Source organism: Mytilus trossulus, chromosome 14, assembly GCF_036588685.1.
Source record: "Mytilus trossulus isolate FHL-02 chromosome 14, PNRI_Mtr1.1.1.hap1, whole genome shotgun sequence".
Classification (NCBI taxonomy): domain Eukaryota; kingdom Metazoa; phylum Mollusca; class Bivalvia; order Mytilida; family Mytilidae; genus Mytilus; species Mytilus trossulus.
In genome coordinates, this window is record NC_086386.1 from 42,855,357 (window position 1) to 42,878,398 (window position 23,042).

The window sequence follows — 23,042 nt, forward strand, 5'->3', positions numbered from 1 at the left end:
TCATTATTGAAATTTAGTAACAGATATTATTTTTTGCAATAACAATCTTTAACATTATCGGATGTGTCATTCTATACTATAAATCTTTCATTCGTGTATATGCCATTTATGTCGTCTTTATGTTGAAATGACGCAACTATTTGATTCATTTTTTAAACATAGATTTGCCACAAAAAAAATATACTTGGTCCTCAATGCTGTTCCACTTTACTCTTTATTTTGCTTTTTAAACTTTTAGTGATTCGAGCGAGACTTTTGTAGACGACCGCACGTCTGGCGCATATACAAAATTTTCATCCTGGTAACAAGCTTACGGAAGAGTTAATTTATAAACTAAGTAATAATCTGTAAACAAGTAGCCTCTGGTATTATTCGTTGTAATTGCGAGAATGTGAGCACAAATAAACGCTTATGATGAGTTATAATAGAAAAACAAACGATATGTGGTACCAATCCATGACACAAAATCAATTCATGCTCAGCAAAACAAAATGGTTTAAAAAAACACACGTACACAAAAACACAGGAACAGCGCTTCTATCGCTTTTCAAAGTTACAGTGAGGCCTTTAACACGGAGCACAAATGCACACCTAACAACAAGTTTACGGCTGTCCCTAGCACCGGCTTGAGAGGCTTGATTTAATGCATGTTATCCTCATAGGTTTATCAAAATATTATTAGCCAGTTACAATTGATATTGACCCTGTATTAGTGTATAAAATGTCCTGCCAAAAATGTTTTACAACCATAAAACTGATTACAGAATGTTTTGACATGAGGTTAGATTACAGGATAATATTTCTACTATTAATAACTATATTAATAACTATGTCTTGCTAAAAATTATCAATTATGTATAGTTTTTTAATCGACACCTGAAACGATATTCCGGAAACTTAATTTTAATCTTTGTTCGGAAACACTATGCCGCCCACATGCAAATTTCGTTGCATTTATCAAAAAAAAATATTGGAATTTAATTACACATTTCCGCCTGATGCAAAATATGCATTATTGCTGAATTAATTGTAAAATTGAAATAAAATCATATTTTCCACACTTTTATACTCAGGTATATCATAAAAGATATAGGTTAAGTTTGAGTATCTTCTGGTAGAAATATTTTTGCCGATGTTTTGGCCCACTTTTGCGGATATTTTAATCGATTGCTACGTTTTATAAAAAAAAAACATATATCAATCTAGATTCCTAAGAGTTAACTGTTTCCAGTTTAAAACAGATAATTCAGCGGTTTGATATTTTCAAATTAAAACAGAATTCTTGAAAACTGTTTTAAAAGTTTAACAGTCAATCAATAAATCAGAATTGATCCTGATTCGTACATGTATCGATAGAACACAATAGAGCGCTGGTTATGACTTTTTTCGACAAAACATAATTAAGCTTCCAAGATTATACAAATGGATAGAGTTCAATTGATGTGGTATAAAGACAGAGTTTTTTGCTTTCATAGTTAAACGAAAACTCTTTGAATAATGAATAGAATAGATTATCAAGTGAAAAGTAAAATCACAAAATACTTAACTCCAAGGAAAATTCAAAATGGAAAGTCCCAAATCAATGGCAAAATCAAATGATAAAACACATCAAACAAATGGACACCAACTGTCATAATCCATGACTTGAAACAGACATTTTCAAATGTAGAAAATGATGGATTAAACCTGGTTTTATAGCGCTAAACCTCTCACTTGTATGAAATTCGCATCAGATTCCGTTATATTTACCAGGATGCGTGAACAAAACAGACATAATAAGTAAAATAGTCAAAATATGGTGAAATGATTCAATCAATGTTTTTCAAAAAACAATATCAATAAGACAAAAATACATAACAAGTATCAATTTATCTACAAAAGATGCGCTTTTTGACAATTAATGCCAATACAGTGATCCTTGACGCCAAAATATTTACCGATCAGAACCAATGAGGTATTTATCCAACAAAGGACAAAACCGTAAAGGTCAGTACGGAAGTACTGGCTATGGCTTTGTGAAACTCTCGTGAACTAACAGCCTACCAGCAGATGTGGCAATCTAGTGATAGAAATAACATTAACGATACTAAATGTTCTGCGTCTTCATATTGGGGTAGTTTGGGATTGAATATATTCATTTTACACATGAACAAACATATCGTCAAGTAACTTTTTGAAAAACAATTCTTCACAAACGTAATTTCATTTATTCATTAAACGTAACAAAAATGACATGTCTTTGAATGATTAAAAAAAAAAATCATCAAAACTAATTAGAATTTGTTTATATTTACGAAACAGTAAAATATTCATATTAACTATTCATTATTTGGATGTTCTTTCCTAAAGTCATTTGCCATTTAGTCACGAATTGTTTTGAAGAAATAGCAGTTATGTATACTTATGATATATTCAAGTCTAAATTGAAAACTACGTTCAAACCTATGATTGCGCAATTTTTATACGTGTGCATGTAAAACAAATTTCGTTATAGAAGGGTCTAAATACAGCAGAAACAATATTTTCCAAAAGACCAAAAAAGTGAAAAAGTATATTTAAACAAAACCCATTTGACTAACAGATCGAACAACTGATGTTCTTTAACCCTGTTGGCTGCCATTGGCGATTGCCAAATAAAACTGATCACAAGATGTAATAAAATGGATCTTAATATTAATTTAATACTATACAGAAAACAGTAAGCTTTTCGCCAAGATGTTATATCACAAAATAAGGTGTCAATATTGTTTTGTACACCAGATCCGGATTTCGACAATAAATGACTCTTCGGTGATGTTAGGGATCGAAACGGTATTTGGGAGGCCATTTAGTTTACCCTCAATTTAAGAGAGACTCTTGAATTTTAAGAGTCAATATAGGATGAACGGATCATACAAACCGGAGGGAAAATATCATACAAGCCCAAACGAAAAAATATAAACATGTCTAAATTGAAAACTACGTTCAAATCTATGATTGCGTTGGATAAAAACCGCAATTTTATGATATATTTATACTTTGAATTGAAATCTAGTACAAACATTTGTATCGCTACATTCATATTTTGACGGAGACTTTCGTCGACTAAAATTAGCCATGTTAATAATCACTATACAACTACTTTTTCTTCGTTTAAAATATATATTCAATAGGCACTCAAAAACACATATACTGTTAAAAATGTTAATAAACGGATGCGTACAATCTCCTGGTCAATGGACACACAAAGAATATTACGCTACACCACCTATCTATCCTAATACAACCATGCAGTGAGAAAATAAAACAGTTAGTAATTATAAACTACAGGTTATGATAATATGTTGTCCTTTTCAGTTGCCACACTTTTCCTGTTTTATAAAATATACTCTCCTATCAATGCTGTTGAGAATAGGTTTATGCACATAAAACAAGTTATGTACAACCACATTTTGTGCTCGCCAATGTGATTTGTATACCTCATAATTCTGTCAACAATTTCTTATATTTGTATATCTGTTTTATATATCCTTATATATTTACCTCAAACATTGCTTCCTATGTTAAATTCTGCAATTCTAAGCAATAATGGGTACTTTGTCTACAGTTCAATTAAAAATGTATTTATTTCATTTCAAAACATTAAAGTATGCCATATATTTTACCCACTGACAAAGTTACAGATTTGTGTGGATTTATTTTGTTTACAATAAATACTAATTTTGTGTTTGGTCTTTTCTGACCATGCCCGCAGAAGGGATTAGATAAAGGAAGATGTGGTATGAGTGCCAATGAGACAACACTCCATCCAAGTAACAATTTATAAAAGTAAACCATTATAGGTCAGATACGGCCTTCAACACGGAGCCTTGACTCAAACCGAACAGCAAGCTATAAAGAGCCCAAAATAATACAAGTGTTAAACCATTCAAACGGGAAAACCAACGGTCTAATCTATATATAAAAACGAGAAGCGAGAAACACTTATGAACCACATAAACAGAACACAACCTGATTTAATGTATACTTATTACTGCACCAAAATTGTTATGTTGGTTACTGCTTTACTTAATTTCTTGAAAACACTATATCCCTGAATTCAAACATATGCGTTATACAAAGAAAATACCATACAGATAATAGTAGACGTTTTTCAATTATCACCAGTTTTTAATTGTTAATATCTACTCAAACAACAATGTTCTCACCTATATGTCTATTTTTTTTTATCAAAGATAGTTCATTGAGTATAAATCAAATGGTCCAAACAAAAAGTATGATTTATATTTTTTTTCTCCCTTGTTTATACATGTTGAACATGAAGAGTGTTTTGTTAAAAGCCATACATTAAGTAAAACATGGATCGGCAAGAGCAATCAATGCATGTTTTCTACCAGGAGAATAATTGTTTAAACTGGTTGATAATTGCTATTCAAGTGAGATTTTGAAGTTTCAAATGGCATATAGTTGTACATCAATTTCTATAGAAATAAATTAAACATTAAAAAAACCTAATAAACATATACACTCACTAGATAATCAGAACAAAATATATATTGTTATCCTCAACCTGTCATAATATAGATTTTCATTGATTTCAATCCTAAATAATATAATAGAATTTATTTTTAGATTAAAAGCAACACTGTGCACTACCTGAATAAATTAGTTAGATATAAAAGTCCAAGAAATACCAAATTGTTGAAGATGTGAATCTACTAAGTTGTTGGGACAATCATGTTTTTTTCTGATATAAAACAAGCCTTTTTCTCATAACATTGATCTAGTTATAAATGCAAACTACCAAAAACGAAAGTCTGAACTATCAAACAATTAGATATTATTCAACTATCTTAACAAAATATTCTTCCAGTATTAAATGATGTCCTAGGTCAGGAGCCCGTTACCATGTGGTTGTCGTTTGTTGGTGCGGTTCGTAATTGTTTCTTTTTTTCGTTTTTACATAGGTTGTATCGCTTGTTTTTCTGTTTGAATTGATTGACAATAATTACAGAAACTGTTTATTATAAAAGTAAATTATCTGATATAATCTAAGTATTTCTTACATTAAAACATTTTAAGATAAATGAGAAAGACAGTTCAAGTAATAATGAATGAGGCTAAGCTATGTTCTAAACCAAACAAAGGTGGACGATGTATCAGTTGGTGCAGAGGGGGACGTAGAGCGGTTCCCGATCGCAATATTCAGCATGCTACACAGATACCAATACCTGGAACGTAGTACTGGGAACCAGTATAAAGATAACGTTGCTTGTCATTAAACTCCTGCTACTTTCGTAAATCTTGTATACATATACTAGACTGTCAATACCAACTTGAAACGTGTGAAACCTCTCGGAGGTTACAAATAATTTTTTTTTAAACTGAGATCAAAACTGTACTGTTTTTTTAAGTCATTATGACATACATTATATTCTGTTTAACACTTCTTGTATTGCAGAAATTAAGCTTTGATATGGAAGGTTTTTTTATATTGTATACATTTTTACAGTTATATATATTTAAGGTCATGCAATTTCCACATTCTTCTAATGAGTTATTTGTCAGCTTAACCCTTTTCTTTAGTCTAATCCTGATAGAAGTCTAATTTATTACTAATCTATTGCATATGTTAATCGGATATTTATCTTTTATATTTTAAAAATCATTCCAAGGATCAGATACTTCTTACAAAAAATGATTTTTTTAGCATATTAGTATTTCCAAAAAAAATTTCTTCCACAAGTTTTCAATTATTATCTGTTTTTGATCTCATGAATAGTGTGGTTTGGATAACTTGTCTTTTTTAACTTTATCAGGTTTGCTATCCCAGAAAAAGGTAAATAATTTGTTAGTAAAATGTTTTAGATTTTGTACTATTTGGGTTAGGTATAGATAGGTATAAGTGGTTTAAATTTGATAATATAAGTGACTTTATCACAGTTATTTTTCCAATTTGGTAAGGTATTTTTGTTTGACCGACGTTTTATAATCTTTTCTATTTTTTTCATTCTTGTTTCGTATTTTTTTTTTTTTTTCAATTTAAAGTTATCTAAAGAAGTGAAAATCTGCTGGACTTTGAAGAGTGTAGAACAGTTGAAGAAGTCAGTTATGTTGAATTCTGAATATAATTCAAAAGAAAACGTAGAAGAAAACAAAGACAAATCCAATATGGCGGACACCAGTGAACAGGGTGAGACACTAAAAAGTGATTTTTTTGGCAGCAATAAGCCAAGCAGAGATCAATTTTTAACCGACTTAGAATTGTACAAAATAATTGATGCAACAGTTTGCCCAGCAAGCCATTTGAGAGGTTTGCAGAAAATGACAGGGTTATCGAGGATCTATTTAGATTCAGAGACAGATAGAGAATCGCTAATACTATCTGGCATTTCGATTCGCAATAAATTAATACAAGTGTAAACAAGAAACCAAAGAATAACTCAAAACGAATATCCAGAGTACATTAAAGTTAGGGTAAAAAACATTCCATGTTCAGCAGAAGATGGACAGATAGAGCGCTGTCTCGAGTTTAATGGATGTGACATCTTTCAAATATATAGAGAACGTTTGAGGGTAGATGGACTAGTAACCAATTGCCAAACTGGCGACAGAATTTCAATAGTTGCTCCACTTATTAAACCTTTACCTAGAACACTAATTATAGGCAAATACAAAGCTTTGGTATTACATCAAGGGCAAGATAATCATACAGGACATCAAGAAATATCTTGCAAGTAATGGCTTCAGAAGGTAAACAAATATGCACAATGTCCTAACGATTGGCTGTGTCGTCAATGTCATAAAGAGGGACACCGACAGGCAGAGTGTGAAGTTGATGATGTTGATACACATGACCAAAATTCAGATGGCGATGAAGCTGGAGTAGATAATGAAGAGCCACAATCCAAATCTGTACCGCAACGAGAAGAAAACGCAGTCAGTCAGGTATATATTGCTCCACTAGACAAACACCAGACATCCACAAACATAAATACCAGTGACGATATCGAAAAAGCTAAAAAAAAAACTCAACAGCAGACGATACTCTTGGTGAAAACGGGGATAAGAAACCCAAGAAGAAGTACACCACAAGGAAGTATTAGCCAATATTTCCATGGCACTCCTGGTACTGTAAACCCTGAAAATCATACGCCTACAAATAAAACCAACAAAAGAAATGCAACAACCCCCACAGACATAATGTCATAATATAGATTTTCATTGATTTCAATCCTAAATAATATAATAGAATTTATTTTTAGATTAAAAGCAACACTGTGCACTACCTGAATAAATTAGTTAGATATAAAAGTCCAAGAAATACCAAATTGTTGAAGATGTGAATCTACTAAGTTGTTGGGACAATCATGTTTTTTTCTGATATAAAACAAGCCTTTTTCTCATAACATTGATCTAGTTATAAATGAAAACTACCAAAAACGAAAGTCTGAACTATCAAACAATTAGATATTATTCAACTATCTTAACAAAATATTCTTCCAGTATGCGTTTTGCCGAACAATTGATACTCTCTGTGAGCATTCATTACGTCATGTGCAAATGCCTTTTACATTATGTGCAAACAACTTATACGTTTTGTGCAAACCTCGTTTACCTTATGTGCAAACATCGTTCCCACTATGTGCAAACATAATTTACTTTATGTGCAAACACCTATTGCGTTATGTGCAAATACCTATAAAGTTATGTATAACAATTACATCATTATGTGCAAACACTATTACGTTATGTGCAAATACCGCTTACATTATGTGCAAACACCGATAACGCTATGTGCAAATGCCTATTACATTATGGCCAAACATCTATTACGTTAGGTGGAAACACCTATTACGTTATGTCCAAACACCAATTACGTTATGTGCAAACACCTATTACGTTCTGGGAAACGCTTTTTTGACACAGATTAAAACAAAACGCATCAGTGATATACACTTTGAAAATTCGGAAAATTATAAGTTTTAGCTTTCTAAAAAGCTCTGAACTACTTCGCTGTATTCTTTTTCAAGGTAATATCCATTGGATGCTGAATGTGAACTGAATGTAATATATCTGCATCGGGTTGTTGATTTAGTATAGGAAATGTAGTATTTTTATATATTGATTGATATTAAAATGTTATATAAATATTTAGTTTTTTGTTCTACTTAAAGAGTGTGCGTTATACATCTCTTCTTTTATATTTTGTTCACTTTACTTGTTGAAAATTAAAATATTTACAAATATATAGACACGATTCTCGAATTGTGTGTCTCTATGGAGGTGTGCCTAGATTGAAAAAAGTCATAAAATACATTTAATGCATTTTTGAAAACATTGTGCATGAACATTTTTTAGCAAACAAATCGTGCATATTGCAGATTAGCAATGCAAATAAAGACGTATTAATGAAAAATATTTCAATTTTCAATTTCAGTGTGTAATAAATGCATAATAAAACGACCATGAATTAATAACATTTGATCTGAAATGTAATACACATTAATTTTCCGGCATTTGATGGCTTAATATCCTCAGAAGAGAACAGTCTGTAATTATTTATCTCATTTAAGCCAATAGTTGTTGCTGAATATCAGCCACATCATGAAGCAACCAAACAGAATTTATATGTGACAAGTAATTATTTCAAGATGGCGTGTATATCGACTGAAACTAAAAGCTCTGCCCTGTTATTCGAAGCAAAAAAAAGCTACATGTAAAAAACAAAATGCAACCTCATTTCTTTACGGAAAATGTGAACGGAAAATAAGTTGATATAAAAAAAGAAGACGTGGTATGATTGCCAATGAGACAACTCTCCACAAGAGACCAAAATTACACAGAAATTAACAACTTTATGTCACCGTACGGCCTTCAACAATGAGCAAAGCCCATACCGCATAGTCAACAATAAAAGGCCCCGAAAAGATTATGTAAAATAATTCAAACGAGAGCACTAACGGCCTTATTTATGTAATGTTCTCTTTCATCTGCACCAAGCGGGTCATTTCATAGGTCGCCATATCTTGCTTACATAATCATAACATATGGTTTTGGAAGGCGCCGAATTACATTGATGAATTATAGACTTTTGACAAGGTCAACACATTATATCTGCGTCTATTCAGATTATATGGACCGAGGACGAAGATATTTTCCCGCCACCTCTTATCTTGTATTCTTTTTAAAAAAAAATTAATTAGCCGGGAGTTTTGGCAAAACTGAGTCCCGAGCCCCCTCTTAATCAAACTGCTTATAGAACCAACAAACGCAGCTCCATCATTTTCAAAAATTCTGGTTCCGCCACTGGTCATTAAATGAAAAATCAAAAAGAGAAAAACAAATTAGGTCCGTGTGTTTGTTTATCTAATGATATCTTAATGAACAACTTCTCTATTCATTTTACATCGGATGACCGTGAGGGCATTCATGTGTATTGCTGTCGCCTAAATTTCCATTACGTAACATTCGTTTTGAGATTGTAACCGATCTATAAACATGATAATAATAAATACGCGGACATTATCGAGTGCAAAATTACATTCCTTATCACTTGTTCTTAATTCATTTCAAATGGATACTCCTAAAAATATATTTTTTTTAACATAAATTAATAATATGAAAATGTCGTTAAACTCGTTAGAAACATAAATAAAGTAAAAAATCTTTAATATTGATACACACGTACAGAAAAAGTGTGTTACCGCATGCGGAAGAATATCTCAAGAACGTTTTCAATCTCCCACGCAGAGTTATCTGTCTTTGCTCCCTCTCTCTGCGTGGGAATGTTTTGCTGGAAAATATGAATGCCAACTCAAATTCAATCTATCAGAAAAATCGAATTATTACAGAAGAGTGCCCACCATGCACTTGTACAGCACTATAATAAATATAGTGCAATAGAATGATATACAAATGGATAAAAATTATATATACATGTAACTGTAATTTACAAATATTAAGATAATGTATAATAAAAAAAAACAGAGTTTCCTGATTTTTATCACTTCTACGATGAGGTTGAATTTATCATCCACGCACAGGAAAAATATATATCTGTACTTTAACGTCACTTGCAGGTAAAGAGATGTGATTTGGTTTTCTGAGACAAGTGCTTGTGACCGTCCACAAGAACTTGCAGTCATCCGATGTTCAGTACTTCAGTACTTTTATTAATATCTTAAACATACATGTAAAGATTTTCTTTAAAATTAATAACACATAACAAGGGTTTTATATTTTTTACAAATGTATTATTATCCTTATTTCATCTTGATTCATTTTGAGAACTCAAATCGTATCAATGACATTCTGCACATAAAAGATTTTTGAAAACTGGGAGTTAGCTGGCAGTTGTTTCATGGTGCTTTAAACGGATGAACAAGAGGGTTCCGAAATTCCAACAATACAAAACATGACAAGTGAACTTTCTTAATTTATAATCAGTAGCAGGAAAATTACAGAAGAATTTAAGCCTTCCCTTTCGTGTTTAAGTCTGTCACAGTTTTCTTTTCGTTATATAGGTGATTTTGTTAAAGAATTTTGACTAAATATGTTAAGTCGATTTCAAGGCGAACAGATTGCATCAATTCAAGATTGTTTCCGCACTTTGAGGATAATTTGGATTGAATCATATGAACTTCATGCCTTGCTAGCTATTAATAAAAAAGACCGTCTCGCTTTAACAGTAGCCGAGAAAAGGGCATAAAAAAAAAATAATAGAAGAAAACAATTACAATTTACTAGAATATGTAATTTTGTATCGTTCTTGATGACACGGTTCGAAAAGTTACCGGACCAAATACGGATAAATGAAAGTCATTATCTGGAGTTTCAAGTTGCGGGATTTAATTTCGAGTATGGCCAGTGAAGGTGAAACAAGGCTGATGACCCGTTCATTCAGGATAAGGCAGTTTTTAATATGAAAAAAATAGGATTTTTTTTGTAGAAATTGCAGCTTTTTGTTACACCCTTCTACCTGTCTGATCCAAAATCGGATCAAATTTTTCCAATATCCCTGTTAGTTTTAAAATAAATTGTCAGATAAGAGGGGTGGGTCACCTGACCACCCCTTTTCAGGACACCCACCCGTCTCAACACGGCTTGTCAGGGACGGAGGAAATAATAAGTCTTAGGAAGGTTATTCAGAATAATATTCACAACTGTTAAAGGAAATGAACAAAAATAAAATCTTAAACATTTTGTAGGATTCCTTAGCTGCTACATGAATCGTTGGAAACGGCATTACATTTGTAGCATTAATCTAGTACACGTTTCTCGCTAGATGAAAACCCTACTGGGAGGGAAATAACAAATCATCCTGGTCTCTTGTGAAGAGTTGTCACATTGGCATTCGTACCACATCTTCCTTTTATATCGTATTGTTCCTTTCGGTTGCACCTCTTGAAAACTAGAGTCGTGTCTGTATATTTGTTACAATTTTCAACAAGTAAAGTGAACAAATTTTCAAAGCATGGATGCATAACGCACACTCTTAAAGTAGAACAAAATAACTTCCCATAAAACTAGATACATTGTATGTATATAGCATTTTTACACCAATCAATATAATTAATATAAAAATCCACAGTTTGTTAGAAAGGTCAAACTTTTAATTTTCTTCATTTTCAAAATGCATATCATTGATGCGTTTTGTTTTAATCTGTGTCAAAAAAGCGGGTTGCTGCCCCTGAATTGGTAATTTTAAGGAAATTTTGCTGTTTTTGGTTATTATCTTGAATATTATTATAGATAGAGATAAACTGTAAACAGCAATAATGTTCAGCAAAGTAAGATTTACAAATAAGTCAACATAATCGAAATGGTCATTTGACCCCTTTAGGAATTATTGCCCTATATAGTAAATTTTTAACCATTTTTCGTAAATCTTAGTAATCTATTACAAAAATCTTCTCCTCTGAAACTACATGGCCAAATTAATCCAAACTTGGCCACAATCATCTTTGGGGTGACCCGACCAACCAACCAAGATAGCCGCCATGGCTAAAAATAGAACATAGGGGTGAAATGTAGATTTTGGCTTATATCTCTGAAACCAAAGCATTTAGAGCAAATCTGACATGGGGTAAAATTGTTCATCAAGTGAAAATCTATAAGCCCTGAAACTTTCAAGTGAATAAGACAACCGATTATTGGGTTGCTGCCCCGAAATAAGTAATTTGAAGGACATTTTGCAGATTTTGGTTATTATCTGGCATATTAATATAGAAAGAGATAAACTGGAAACAGCAATAATGTTCAGCAAAGTAAGATCTACAAATAAGTCAACATGACCAAAATTATCAGTTTACCCCTTAAAGAGTTATTGCCCTTTATAGTCAATTTTGACCAATTTTTCGTAAATTTTTGTAATCTTTTACAAAAATCTTCTCCTCTGAAACTCCTCGGCCAAATTTAACCAAACTTGACCACAATCTTATTAGGACAAAGTACAAATAGTACAGTCTAGTATGGTTAAGTCTAGGGTTGAGTTATATCGAGTAAAATTCATACCAATTCAGACTGGTCGAGTAAAAACTGTCGATTACAGATATAGGCCATTTCTGATTTTTAATGGTTTGCAGTGATAGTAAAACTATACTTATATTAATACCTGTTTGAATGTGTTTATATATTGAAGGTGTATATATTACAACCATTTTAACGACCAAGGTCAACAATGTGGTTGGTTCATGGGATATAGCTGATGTCATGGATTTCACTGTTGACGTAAGTAGGTATAAACTGGACCTTATTGGAATAACGTCGTTAGTATTTGAATTAAAGAGATGTGGTCGGGCACATGTCCTTCTGTCAAGTTCTGATGTCAGAACCTCCTCAGAACCGCTGTATGAGTTTGATATTGGATATAAAGATTATAGCACGTTCATTATCTATCGCCCTGACGATTCGTTAGATCCAAAAAGCAGGAATTACGTTAAATTTCTGACCCCTAATATATTTAACTGCACAGTGTACCTACCATTCTGGATTAGTTGGGCAGATGGAGACCTTAAATTAGGAACTGGCATTGTCGTTGGTGAAAACGTTTTGGGAATTTTGACAAACACGCATCATTTTGAAGTGAAAAGTATTGGAGTATTAACATACTATGGTATAATAGGAAATAGGAGAATACATTTTGAAGGTAATTGTCAAATTTGCATTTCATTTGTATTTATTCTGAATTCATAAATATTGATGAATCTGTGCTTTTTTCCCATTGATTGAAGAAACATTTACAGTTTGTACTTATGTTTCTCTTTACAATTTATAACGGGTCTGATCACATTAACTTTTTATTATTGTTCTTCTCCATTTCAAACTGCGTCAATCTAGTATTCGTATATTTAAGCTATTTATGCTCGATAAGTGGAAACCGAAATATAGTGCACCTACATTTACATTTTTCAAGATAAATAAGCATTTATATTTCATTCAAATTTCTCCTTAAAACAAACGGTTTAAATACATTTGTACACTAAATAATATTGTTTTACCATTTTGATAACTGATTGATTGTTGCTTAATTTACGTCTTGTGGCAAATAGTTCATGCATGTTCAGGACGATCAATTTCACAAAACATAAATAAATCAGGTCTTGTAATAGATTGAAAATTGGCAAAATTTGGACTGAAAATTTAATACGAGGGTATAGTGGATAGAATTATTTTTTACAGTCAAAACGCCACCTACGGGTCCCAAAGTAATTTGTGTTTGGGTTCTAAACGTGCAGAGAGTGTGACACTTAATTTACACGAGGCATTGAATATAATGTCCCAATTATGACAGTACATTGCTGTTTATATCTACTTCAAGTTGTATATCCCACACAGCCAATCAGACGGCCCTTTTTGGCAAGGGTTGAACTTCCGGCAGAAAAGAAGACAAATAGTGTCCTTTTTCTATTCCCAATACACCATTGGGGGTGAAAATTTCCATTGAGTGCATATAATAAAAAAAACGAAATGTACGATATTAAAAGATATAATGTTAATAGTACTTACATTTTTTCTGAAGTCTGTGCATTATTTTATGTTCATTTCTCTTCTGAATTATTCCATCCAGTGTTTTTATTATACACAAAGCATTTTCTAGTAGAAGCAATATACAGTTGTTGTTTTTCATGCCCCACCTACGATAGTAGAGGGGCATTATGTTTTCTGGTCTGTGCGTCCGTTCGTCCGTCCGTCTGTGCGTCCGTTCGTCCGTCCGCTTCAGCTTACTGTTTTTGGTCAAGGTAGTTTTTGAAGAAGTTGAAGTCCAATCAACTTGAAACTTAGTACACATGTTCCCCATGATATTATCTTTCTAATTTTACTGCCAAATTATAGTTTTGACCCTAATTTCATGGTCCACTGAATATAGAAAATGATAGTGCGAAGTTCAGGTTAAAGGTTTTGGTCAAGGTAGTTGTTGATGAAGTTAAAGTTACATCAACTTGAAACTAAGTACACATGTTCCCTATGATATGATCTTTCTAATTTTAATTCCAAATTAAAGTTTTGACCCCACTTTCACGGTCCACTGAACATAGCAAATGATAGTGCGAGTGGGGCATTCGAGTACTATGGACACATTCTTGTTTCTTTCTTTTTTTTTGCACCGAAATCAACGGTTTTATGTATGTACTAAAAAAAGCCTCTAGCGAAAATATTTTAACTAAATTCAAAGTTCAATGTGGAGTATTGTGTTTAGGAGGAGGTATTAAAAATGTAAAAAATCTATTTTTTGGTTCAATTTTTTTTTTAGGTTGTAACAAATCATTGATTTTCCAATGGACTTTTTGCTTGCTTTGTTTGAAGTACCATAGTTTCTAACTTGTAGTTCACATGCAAAATGAAACACTTTTTTTTGCAATTCTAATAAGTGAAAAAACATACCAAATATGGTTTATTACCAATAGATTGAAATAACCTAAAAGTCATGAAGCCAACACTTGTTAGTGTAAAAAACTACTGACACATAGATCATTTCCATTTTCAATAGTTTTTTTATAATTTTATACTGTAGCAAATGGCTTGGATAAGTACCAACATCAGAACTTTGAAAAGACATACCAGTTATATTTAATGCCAGGCGCTTGATCTCGTGCAATATGTTTATTATGCAATAAGAAACTTCGAAGCTAAAATTAACATTTATGTTTGTATTGTATAGAATTTATAATAGGCCAGACAATACCCTAGTTGTAAGTCATTATTAACGTTCGAAAATAAATTTCTACATGTGCTATAGGGTTTGGAAAGAAGCTTTCGAATAAAAGTATTAAACACATTTTATATAGTTTCAGACAAATTTCCTGGATCTTTTGACAGCTGTAGTTTGAATAATACCAAGTTTGATATGGTTGTAGTCGACGACATGACATGTTCAAAATTAGAGTGTGCAATGATCTGTGATATGTCCAGGACTTGTATTGGTTTTAATTACAACAGTGCCATGACCAGGTTCGTTTTAAAAAAAAATCAACTAACTTTTCCTCTTATACACATATATCGTATAATGTTTCAAATGCATTTTTGTTTAGTATGGTAACACATATATAGATATAATAAGATGTGGTATGAGTGTCAATGAGACAACTCCGCTACCAAAAACTTTAAATGTAAATTAAAATCAAAATCAGGCACAATTCCTAAATAAATTTACGAATTTCAATGAATGTCAACCAATAATATTGTATAAATTCAAACAGAATAAGTGCATTTGAATTCAATGACTTATGTTGTTAACAAAGGTCAAAACGTGTTCAAATTCGGATCAGAACATGCCATTTTAATAACTTGAAACTGCATGTACAAATTGAAATGCTTTAAAATGATTAGCCAATACAAGCATTTAATAGCAATTATTGTTTATCAGATAATTGAATTTAATGAGGCTATTGGCGTATGTTGTTTTTGGATTATGATGTGTTGGTTTTTGATTCAAAAGTCTCACATTTAGGAACGCCTCTTTCTGTTACAAATAATTACTATTACGTGCTTTATGTTCTTAAGAGTGTAAAGCACTTGAAAACTTTCCCACAAATCATCTGTTTAGCTTCTTACAATATTTTGGTTATACACAAATTCTTTTTGTTATTTTACTTTTCACCAAACTAAAAGTATATGTGTATTCATTATCACAGCAGTCATTTTTTATTTATTTTCAGGTGTGAACTTCTCTCGTTTAGATCAGACATTTTGACAGACTTACCACATACCATTGAAGCCGGATGGAAATTCTACAGTAAATGTGTCAAGGGGAAGACCGCATGCCTTGGGTGTTTTTAGAATGAAACAGTCTTTGTTAAAGAACCTTATTTAAACATTTTTTTAGAACAGCTGGTATTTAATGATGTTATAGCGATTCATTTAGTTTCTAGGATACCAATTTTTGTGGTTGATTAAACTTGCATTTTCTATGATTTTTGATTTTGTGGTTTTACGTTAGTCCTTTAGAAATTTGTTATTTGTTAGACATTGATTCCGTCGTTACTGTATATTCACAAAGTCCACAAAAATTGGTTTCCAACAATAGTGAATCAACTGAAATATTAATGATTTAGGGACAATTGTAAATCTACGATCATATAAAAAAGAAGATGTGGTATGATTGCCAGTGACACAACTATCCACAAAAGACCAAAATGACACAAACATTAACAGCTATAGGTCACCGTACGGCCTTCAACAATGAGCAAATTCCATACCGCATAGTCAGCTATAAAAGGCCCCGATAAGACAATGTAAAACAATTCAAACGGGAAAACTAACGGCCTTATTTATGTAAAAAATGAAGGTCCGAATCACGTTAACCTAATTAGAAAATAATTCAAACAATAAAAGTAAAATAACGAGTAAAATAAAGAATTAAAGAATCACATGAACACTACACAAAGGTAGGTCGAGTGCGGAGACAGGGTAAGCGGCTCCTGCTACTTTCTTTTCTCTAAAAGCATGAGCATGAACTAAATGATGAACGTCGTAAAATGTTAATATGTATTCTCGTATCATATCTAAATTGAGATATGTCAGGACAATACAATGAATTACAGATTATGTAACTGCTTATGAATTGTTAGTTAACAGTTGGTTAGTTAAAATTTTCATGTTGTCCAAGATCTAATTTCGAAGTTGTTCGTGTGTGTCAATGTCAGTATCCAAACTTTTGTAAAGGACTAGCATCCTTGATACAAATGGCATGCATCCATAACTAACTGGAAAGTAGCTTGTTACATGCAAGAACATGCTCATTATCTTTTGTTTGCAATTTGACGATCTTCAATGGTGTTTCTTTACTTTTTAAACGGTTGAGTTTACATTTTGCTTCACAGAGGTATAAAAACAAGTCGTTCAATAAGTTGTCCATTGATACGCTATGTAATAACAACTATTTGTCGAAACATCAATCCACCAAACACATCAATTAGCTTGACATTCAAAATTTATTGACCTCGGCTGTTTTTTAACTGTCGCAAAAGTGTTGCATTATTTAATGGACAAATAGATATTGGAAGATGTGGTGTGAGTGCCAATGAGACAACTCTCCATCCAAATAACAATTTAAAAATTAAACCATTATAGGTTAAAGTACGGCCTTCAACACGGAGCCTTGGCTCACACCGAACAACAAGCTATAAAGGGCCCCAAAATTACTAGTGTAAAACCATTCAAACGGGAAAACCAACGGTCTAATCTATATAAACAAAACGAGAAACGAGAAACACGTATATATTACATAAACAAACGACAACTACTGTACATCAGATTTTACTATGCACGATTTTCAACACAGGTAAACATATTCAAATATTAAAAAAACGTTCACAGTATTTATAAACAGATAAAGTGTTTCCTGAAAAAGCAAAATGCACGGAGACGTCACCATGCGACGTCATCAAAACGTCATATTTTTAAAGTTATCAAATACAATATGTTACAAGTATTCATTTCTTAAAAAATTAAGAATAATCCTGGAAAAATATCCGATTGTTCAAAATATTTGAAGAAATTAAACAAAAGCTTTTTTGTTCGAATTTTGACAATGCAAATTTAAGCATAGATGCAATTTGGCCACTCCTCATTACAGAATCATTGATGGTTTGGAGGTCAGTTCAGACCATTTTTGTCTATGATTCCATATGGATTATATATAATAAAGGAGGATACGGTTACAAAATAAGCACAAAAAGGAAGATTTTGTCTTGATCAATAACCTGAAAAAACTATCAAAATAGGTGCAATTTTGGTACCGTCACGTTATGCATGTTTAATATTTATAGTTAAAATATAATGGTAAATCAGTAGCATAAGTTCGAATCCCGGCCAAGGAAGAACAAAACATTTGCGTCAGCACATTTACAGATCTAACAATATTGGTCTGTTATTTAGACGAATTCTATATATATAGATGTATACATGTAAATTGAACGACTGATCAGTTCAATATTAAGTTCATCATTTTTTTTTTATTGATGAGAAATGACAATGACATCGCTTTTAAAATTCATCGAAAGAAATATATTTGGTATATTATCTATATGTTATTTTCAAAAACAATTTTCTTAGAAAGACTTTTTGTTCGATAGCATTTTTCATTTTTATAATAGCTAAATATGCTTTTCCTTTCGAAAATTTGTTTTCATTGTTTGAAAGGAAATCTAGGCTACAAGGGTATGTATCAAATGTCATGATGAATCATTTCAGTTAGAGATCAAGATATATTCCTGATTAAATTGAAAATGGTTGAATGTTATGGAACACATGTTCCTCAGACAACCATTTGTATGTTCTATTAGCTATGACCACATAAACCTACTCCATTTTTCATTTACTAGATACCGGAAACAAATTACACAGACAAACTGTGTGATCTATTCACTTAACAACTAATGATTAGTGTTAACTACAGGTTTATAATAGGATTTTTTTCTTTGTGAAAATGTTTTGTCTTTGCTTTGAAATTTGCACGTTAAATTTTTTAACTTTAGATGTCAGTAGGTGAACATTTTCGTGTGGCAGCTTTATTTGTACATTTGTTTCTATATTGACATTTATGTCTTTCCGGGAAAAACCGTTAGATTTTTTTTGGTATATCATTCGTTTTTCTGGCAATTTCTTTCTGGAATGTTTTATTTTGTGAATCATAGCATGTCGTTTAGATGTCTCGCGCAAATTTAAAATTTCAATCCTGGTATTTATGATAATCTTTTTTATTTGTAAATAAATGTGACGCTTTGATAAATCGAGGTAGGAAATAAACACATGAACTTAAAGCAAAATTGTAATGAAATCTTTCATATGACACCATAGCCACAATTGGTAATTAGTATTCCGGGAGTAGCCGGTTACATTTATCTCCCTTATTGCAATAACAAGTACATACAAACCATATATTTAGTTATGACAGTTGTTTTCAATCAGTTTTGCGTGTTTGAGTATTTAAATTTTCCATTGGTTAGGAACTTTATATTGTGATTTTTATGTTGATTTTGGATTTTTTTCTTTTTCAACTTCTTTGTATATTTGTGTATTCTTGTATTATTTCAAATGAATGTATGCTACTTATTATCGTATTATATTTCTGAGTCCTGGCTTATTGTTTCTCTTCATCAATATGTTATTGTGAATACATATTTTTGATGTTTTATTTGGTAATAAAGGAAATTGTGTCGTCTTAATGTTAATAACCCTTTCTGTTGCCATGTTTGTTACGAAATTGTCAAAGTGCAGTACTTTTAAATTATCAAAAATAGTGAATAATTTCATCAAAAATACCAGTATTAAATTTGATATTTGTGCCAGATGCATGTTTCGTCTTCAAAATACTCATCAGTGACACTAAAAAAAGGTTGAAATGGCCAATTAATGTACGAAGTTGAAGAGCATTGAGGACTAAACATTCCAAAACGTTTTGCCAATTACAACTAAGGTAATCTGTTTCTGAGGAAGAATTAAATAGTATAGTTGTCCCATTTTGTATATTTACCAAAAGAAAACTCTGTTCACAAATGTTTTGTTTTATTGCATAAAATTGAATAATGGGGATAATGTGACACAAATAATCAAGATTTTTGAAAGAAAATCACCACACTTTTGCACAGACATTTTCGAAATATTTTCAAGAAAAATTACTTACTTGTCCATGATGCGCTACCGTTTTTTTATAGATAACAGTTCCTACCAACCTTTACATTCCCCAAAATAACTCTTGCTTAGTTATTCTATTCGAATGCACTCTATAAAGTACACTTGAATTGGTCCATATTTATATTTTTTCTAACCAATATTTACATTTTGTCCTTAGGAAATGATTTTTTTATCACTGCATGCAATTAAACTCTATATATGAAGCACAGAATGATAACATATTTGAGTACAAATGTACAAGAGTAAAGGCTGTGAATTTTCAATAAAATGTTAAGCATTGAAACGACAAAAGGGTACATAATCCTTGATTCTGTGATATTGATCATTTCCTCCGTAGTCTTATCGGGATACAAGATGCATAACATGATGAAAAAGTACATCTCGAAATAAATACGTAATAAAAAAAACATTGTCTATTGTGAAAAGTTCGGACAGCACATTTTTGTTTGAATACAAAATCCAATTAAATCTGAAACACGCCATCAGCACACTATATGAATTTACACATTTACTGTCGAGGAGACCGCGGGACCGGCAACGTATCGGAAGTCACATTGTATCTAAGGGCGACGTCACACGGCGACGTCTCCTTATATTTGGTTAGTAACTAGTAAACGTCAAACTACAAAGCTGTTGTGTATTTTATCAGAGTTATATTATAAGATATCGTCCCCACATTTATGGTGCCGTGACTAATGGAGCTACCAAAGCTGAAATCAAGAAGAACGGGCAATCGTAGTGCCGTTACCAGACTTTTACGAAAATTTGCCGACGCAAAAGAAAGTTCTGAATTCGACCGAGAGGAGCTGTTAGCCACATACGAAAATCTACAACAGAAGAAGAAGTTACTCGACACACTGAATGAACAAATTGAGAACGCATCGGAAACAGAGGATATAGAGACGGAAATCGTAGACACAGATGAGTATACAACAAATTTTGTTACTAAACTGAGACATTTTAAGATATTCATAGATAAGACATTACAACCTATTTCCAATCAACCATCACATTCGTCTTATCAAGTTTTAAATGTAGACAGCCCACCGTTCATTCCTACTAGTTCACCCGAAATTGTACAGACAAGTTATGTCGCCCCGTCATTGCCACAGTCAAATGATGCCGCTCGAATTTTAACAGAGACAAGCCAAATTGCCACATCAATTCCCACGTCAAGCTATGCTGTCCCGTCCGCTATATCCAGCAATCACCGTTTGCCAAAATTAACGTTACCTACATTTAATGGCAATATATTAGAATGGCCAAGCTTTTGGGATTCGTACGAATCAGCAGTTCATTACAACCCAACATTGACAGATGTTCAAAAATTTAATTATTTGAAGGCCCAATTAGAAAACGAAGCCGCTCAGACAATTGCCGGATTTTCTCTAACTAACGCTAATTATGCCGAAGCAGTTAATGTTCTGATAGAGAGATTTGGACAGACTCATAAAATCACACAAGCACACCTACAAGCACTGCTTGATATTACGCCACCCCGAGATGACCTCATAAGCCTGAGAATGTTTTATGACAAAATGGAGAGTTTAGTTAGAGGACTTGAATCGCTAGGACAGACACAGGACTCATACGGTAATTTATTAGTTCCGATTATAATCAACAAACTGCCCGGAGAAATCAGAAAGCATCTCGCGCGGGAGCATGGTACGACAAATTGGTTATTACGAGATCTTCGAAGAAGTATAAATAAAGAGATACAAATCATGGAAGCCGGACAAGTTACACAGACAGAAAGTGGTATTTCGTATTCTACTCTTTTCGCCGGTGCTAACTCACAAAGAAATCACAACGCAAGTACTAGAAATGTTAATCAGCATTTAACAGAAAAGCCGTGCATTTTCTGCAAAGATATTCATTCGCCTGCCAACTGCCAGAAAGTACGCGATTTAGATGAACGCATCGCTATTGTTAAACGTAATCATTTATGTTTCAACTGCCTCGGTACACACCACATAAAAGGATGCAAATCGAAAAGCTCATGTCGTAACTGTGGTAAACGACACCACACTAGTTTATGTAACGAAGTTGAACACACCGCGAACCCCGACCAGAGAAGTGAAAACCGTTTCACTGACACGAAAGATTCCGCTCACAGTTGTACGAACAAAAGTACGACATCTACACCAACTGTAGTTAATCTTGTGAAGGATACCGAGATACAAGAAGACTCAACAATATTACACTCGTCAGCACAAACTCACTCAAAAGTATTGTTGAAAACTGCCGTGGCCCCCGTTTGGTCAGATCATCATTGCACAGATACGAATATTTTGTTTGATGAAGGCGCTCAGAGGTCTTTTGTAACGGGGAGTCTTGCGCGAAAATTAAACCTGCAGAGAGAAGGAGCCGAAAAGATTCAACTTTCATCATTTGGAGAAACCAACACTAATGCTAGGCGACTCGATAAAGCCACAGTTTATGTTGAAACTGAAACTGGACATAAAATACCTATACATGCATTAACTGTTCCTATGATAGCTACGCCGATAAAGAACCACATTCGTTTCATTGACAGGAACAGTAACTATTTACAAGATCTTAAACTCGCACATCCAGTTACGCAACAGGATACATTCGAAATTTCACTATTAATTGGAGCCGATTTTTATTGGGAAATAGTTGAAGATAAAGTTGTACGTGGAAACGGACCCACCGCTGTCAAATCAAAATTAGGGTACTTACTTTCTGGACCGTTAAATTCAGAAAAATCACAGCTATCAACAGTGTCAAGTATTTCCAATGTACTTATTTCACATAAAACAGAAAAACACGACTTAGAAGCGTTTAGGAAGATTGAAGCTACAGGAATAGAATCTCCAGGAGTACACGGAAAAGAGAGCTATATAGAGTTTCGCGACGACAAAGATTTTACAAAGTTACCATGGAAACACGACAACGATTAA

The 23,042-nt window shown here is 32.6% G+C and overlaps 1 protein-coding gene and 1 long non-coding RNA gene across 2 annotated transcripts; both read left to right on the forward strand.

The window, feature by feature from the left end:
* Positions 1-15,297: 15,297 nt before the first annotated feature.
* On the forward strand, positions 15,298-16,394 carry LOC134698038 (uncharacterized). Its single transcript, XR_010103123.1, has 2 exons — positions 15,298-15,432; positions 16,140-16,394. It is a non-coding gene; the product is annotated as an uncharacterized LOC134698038 (long non-coding RNA).
* Positions 16,395-20,813: 4,419 nt separating this feature from the next.
* Positions 20,814-23,042, forward strand: LOC134697785 (uncharacterized). Its single transcript, XM_063560071.1, has one exon. It carries the CDS (start codon positions 20,814-20,816, stop codon positions 23,040-23,042), a length of 2,229 nt encoding a protein of 742 aa, XP_063416141.1.

Bases quoted from the DNA above. Each gene is read 5' to 3' on its own strand.
- LOC134697785 (XM_063560071.1), top strand. From the start codon at position 20,814: ATGGAGCTACCAAAGCTGAAATCAAGAAGAACGGGCAATCGTAGTGCC.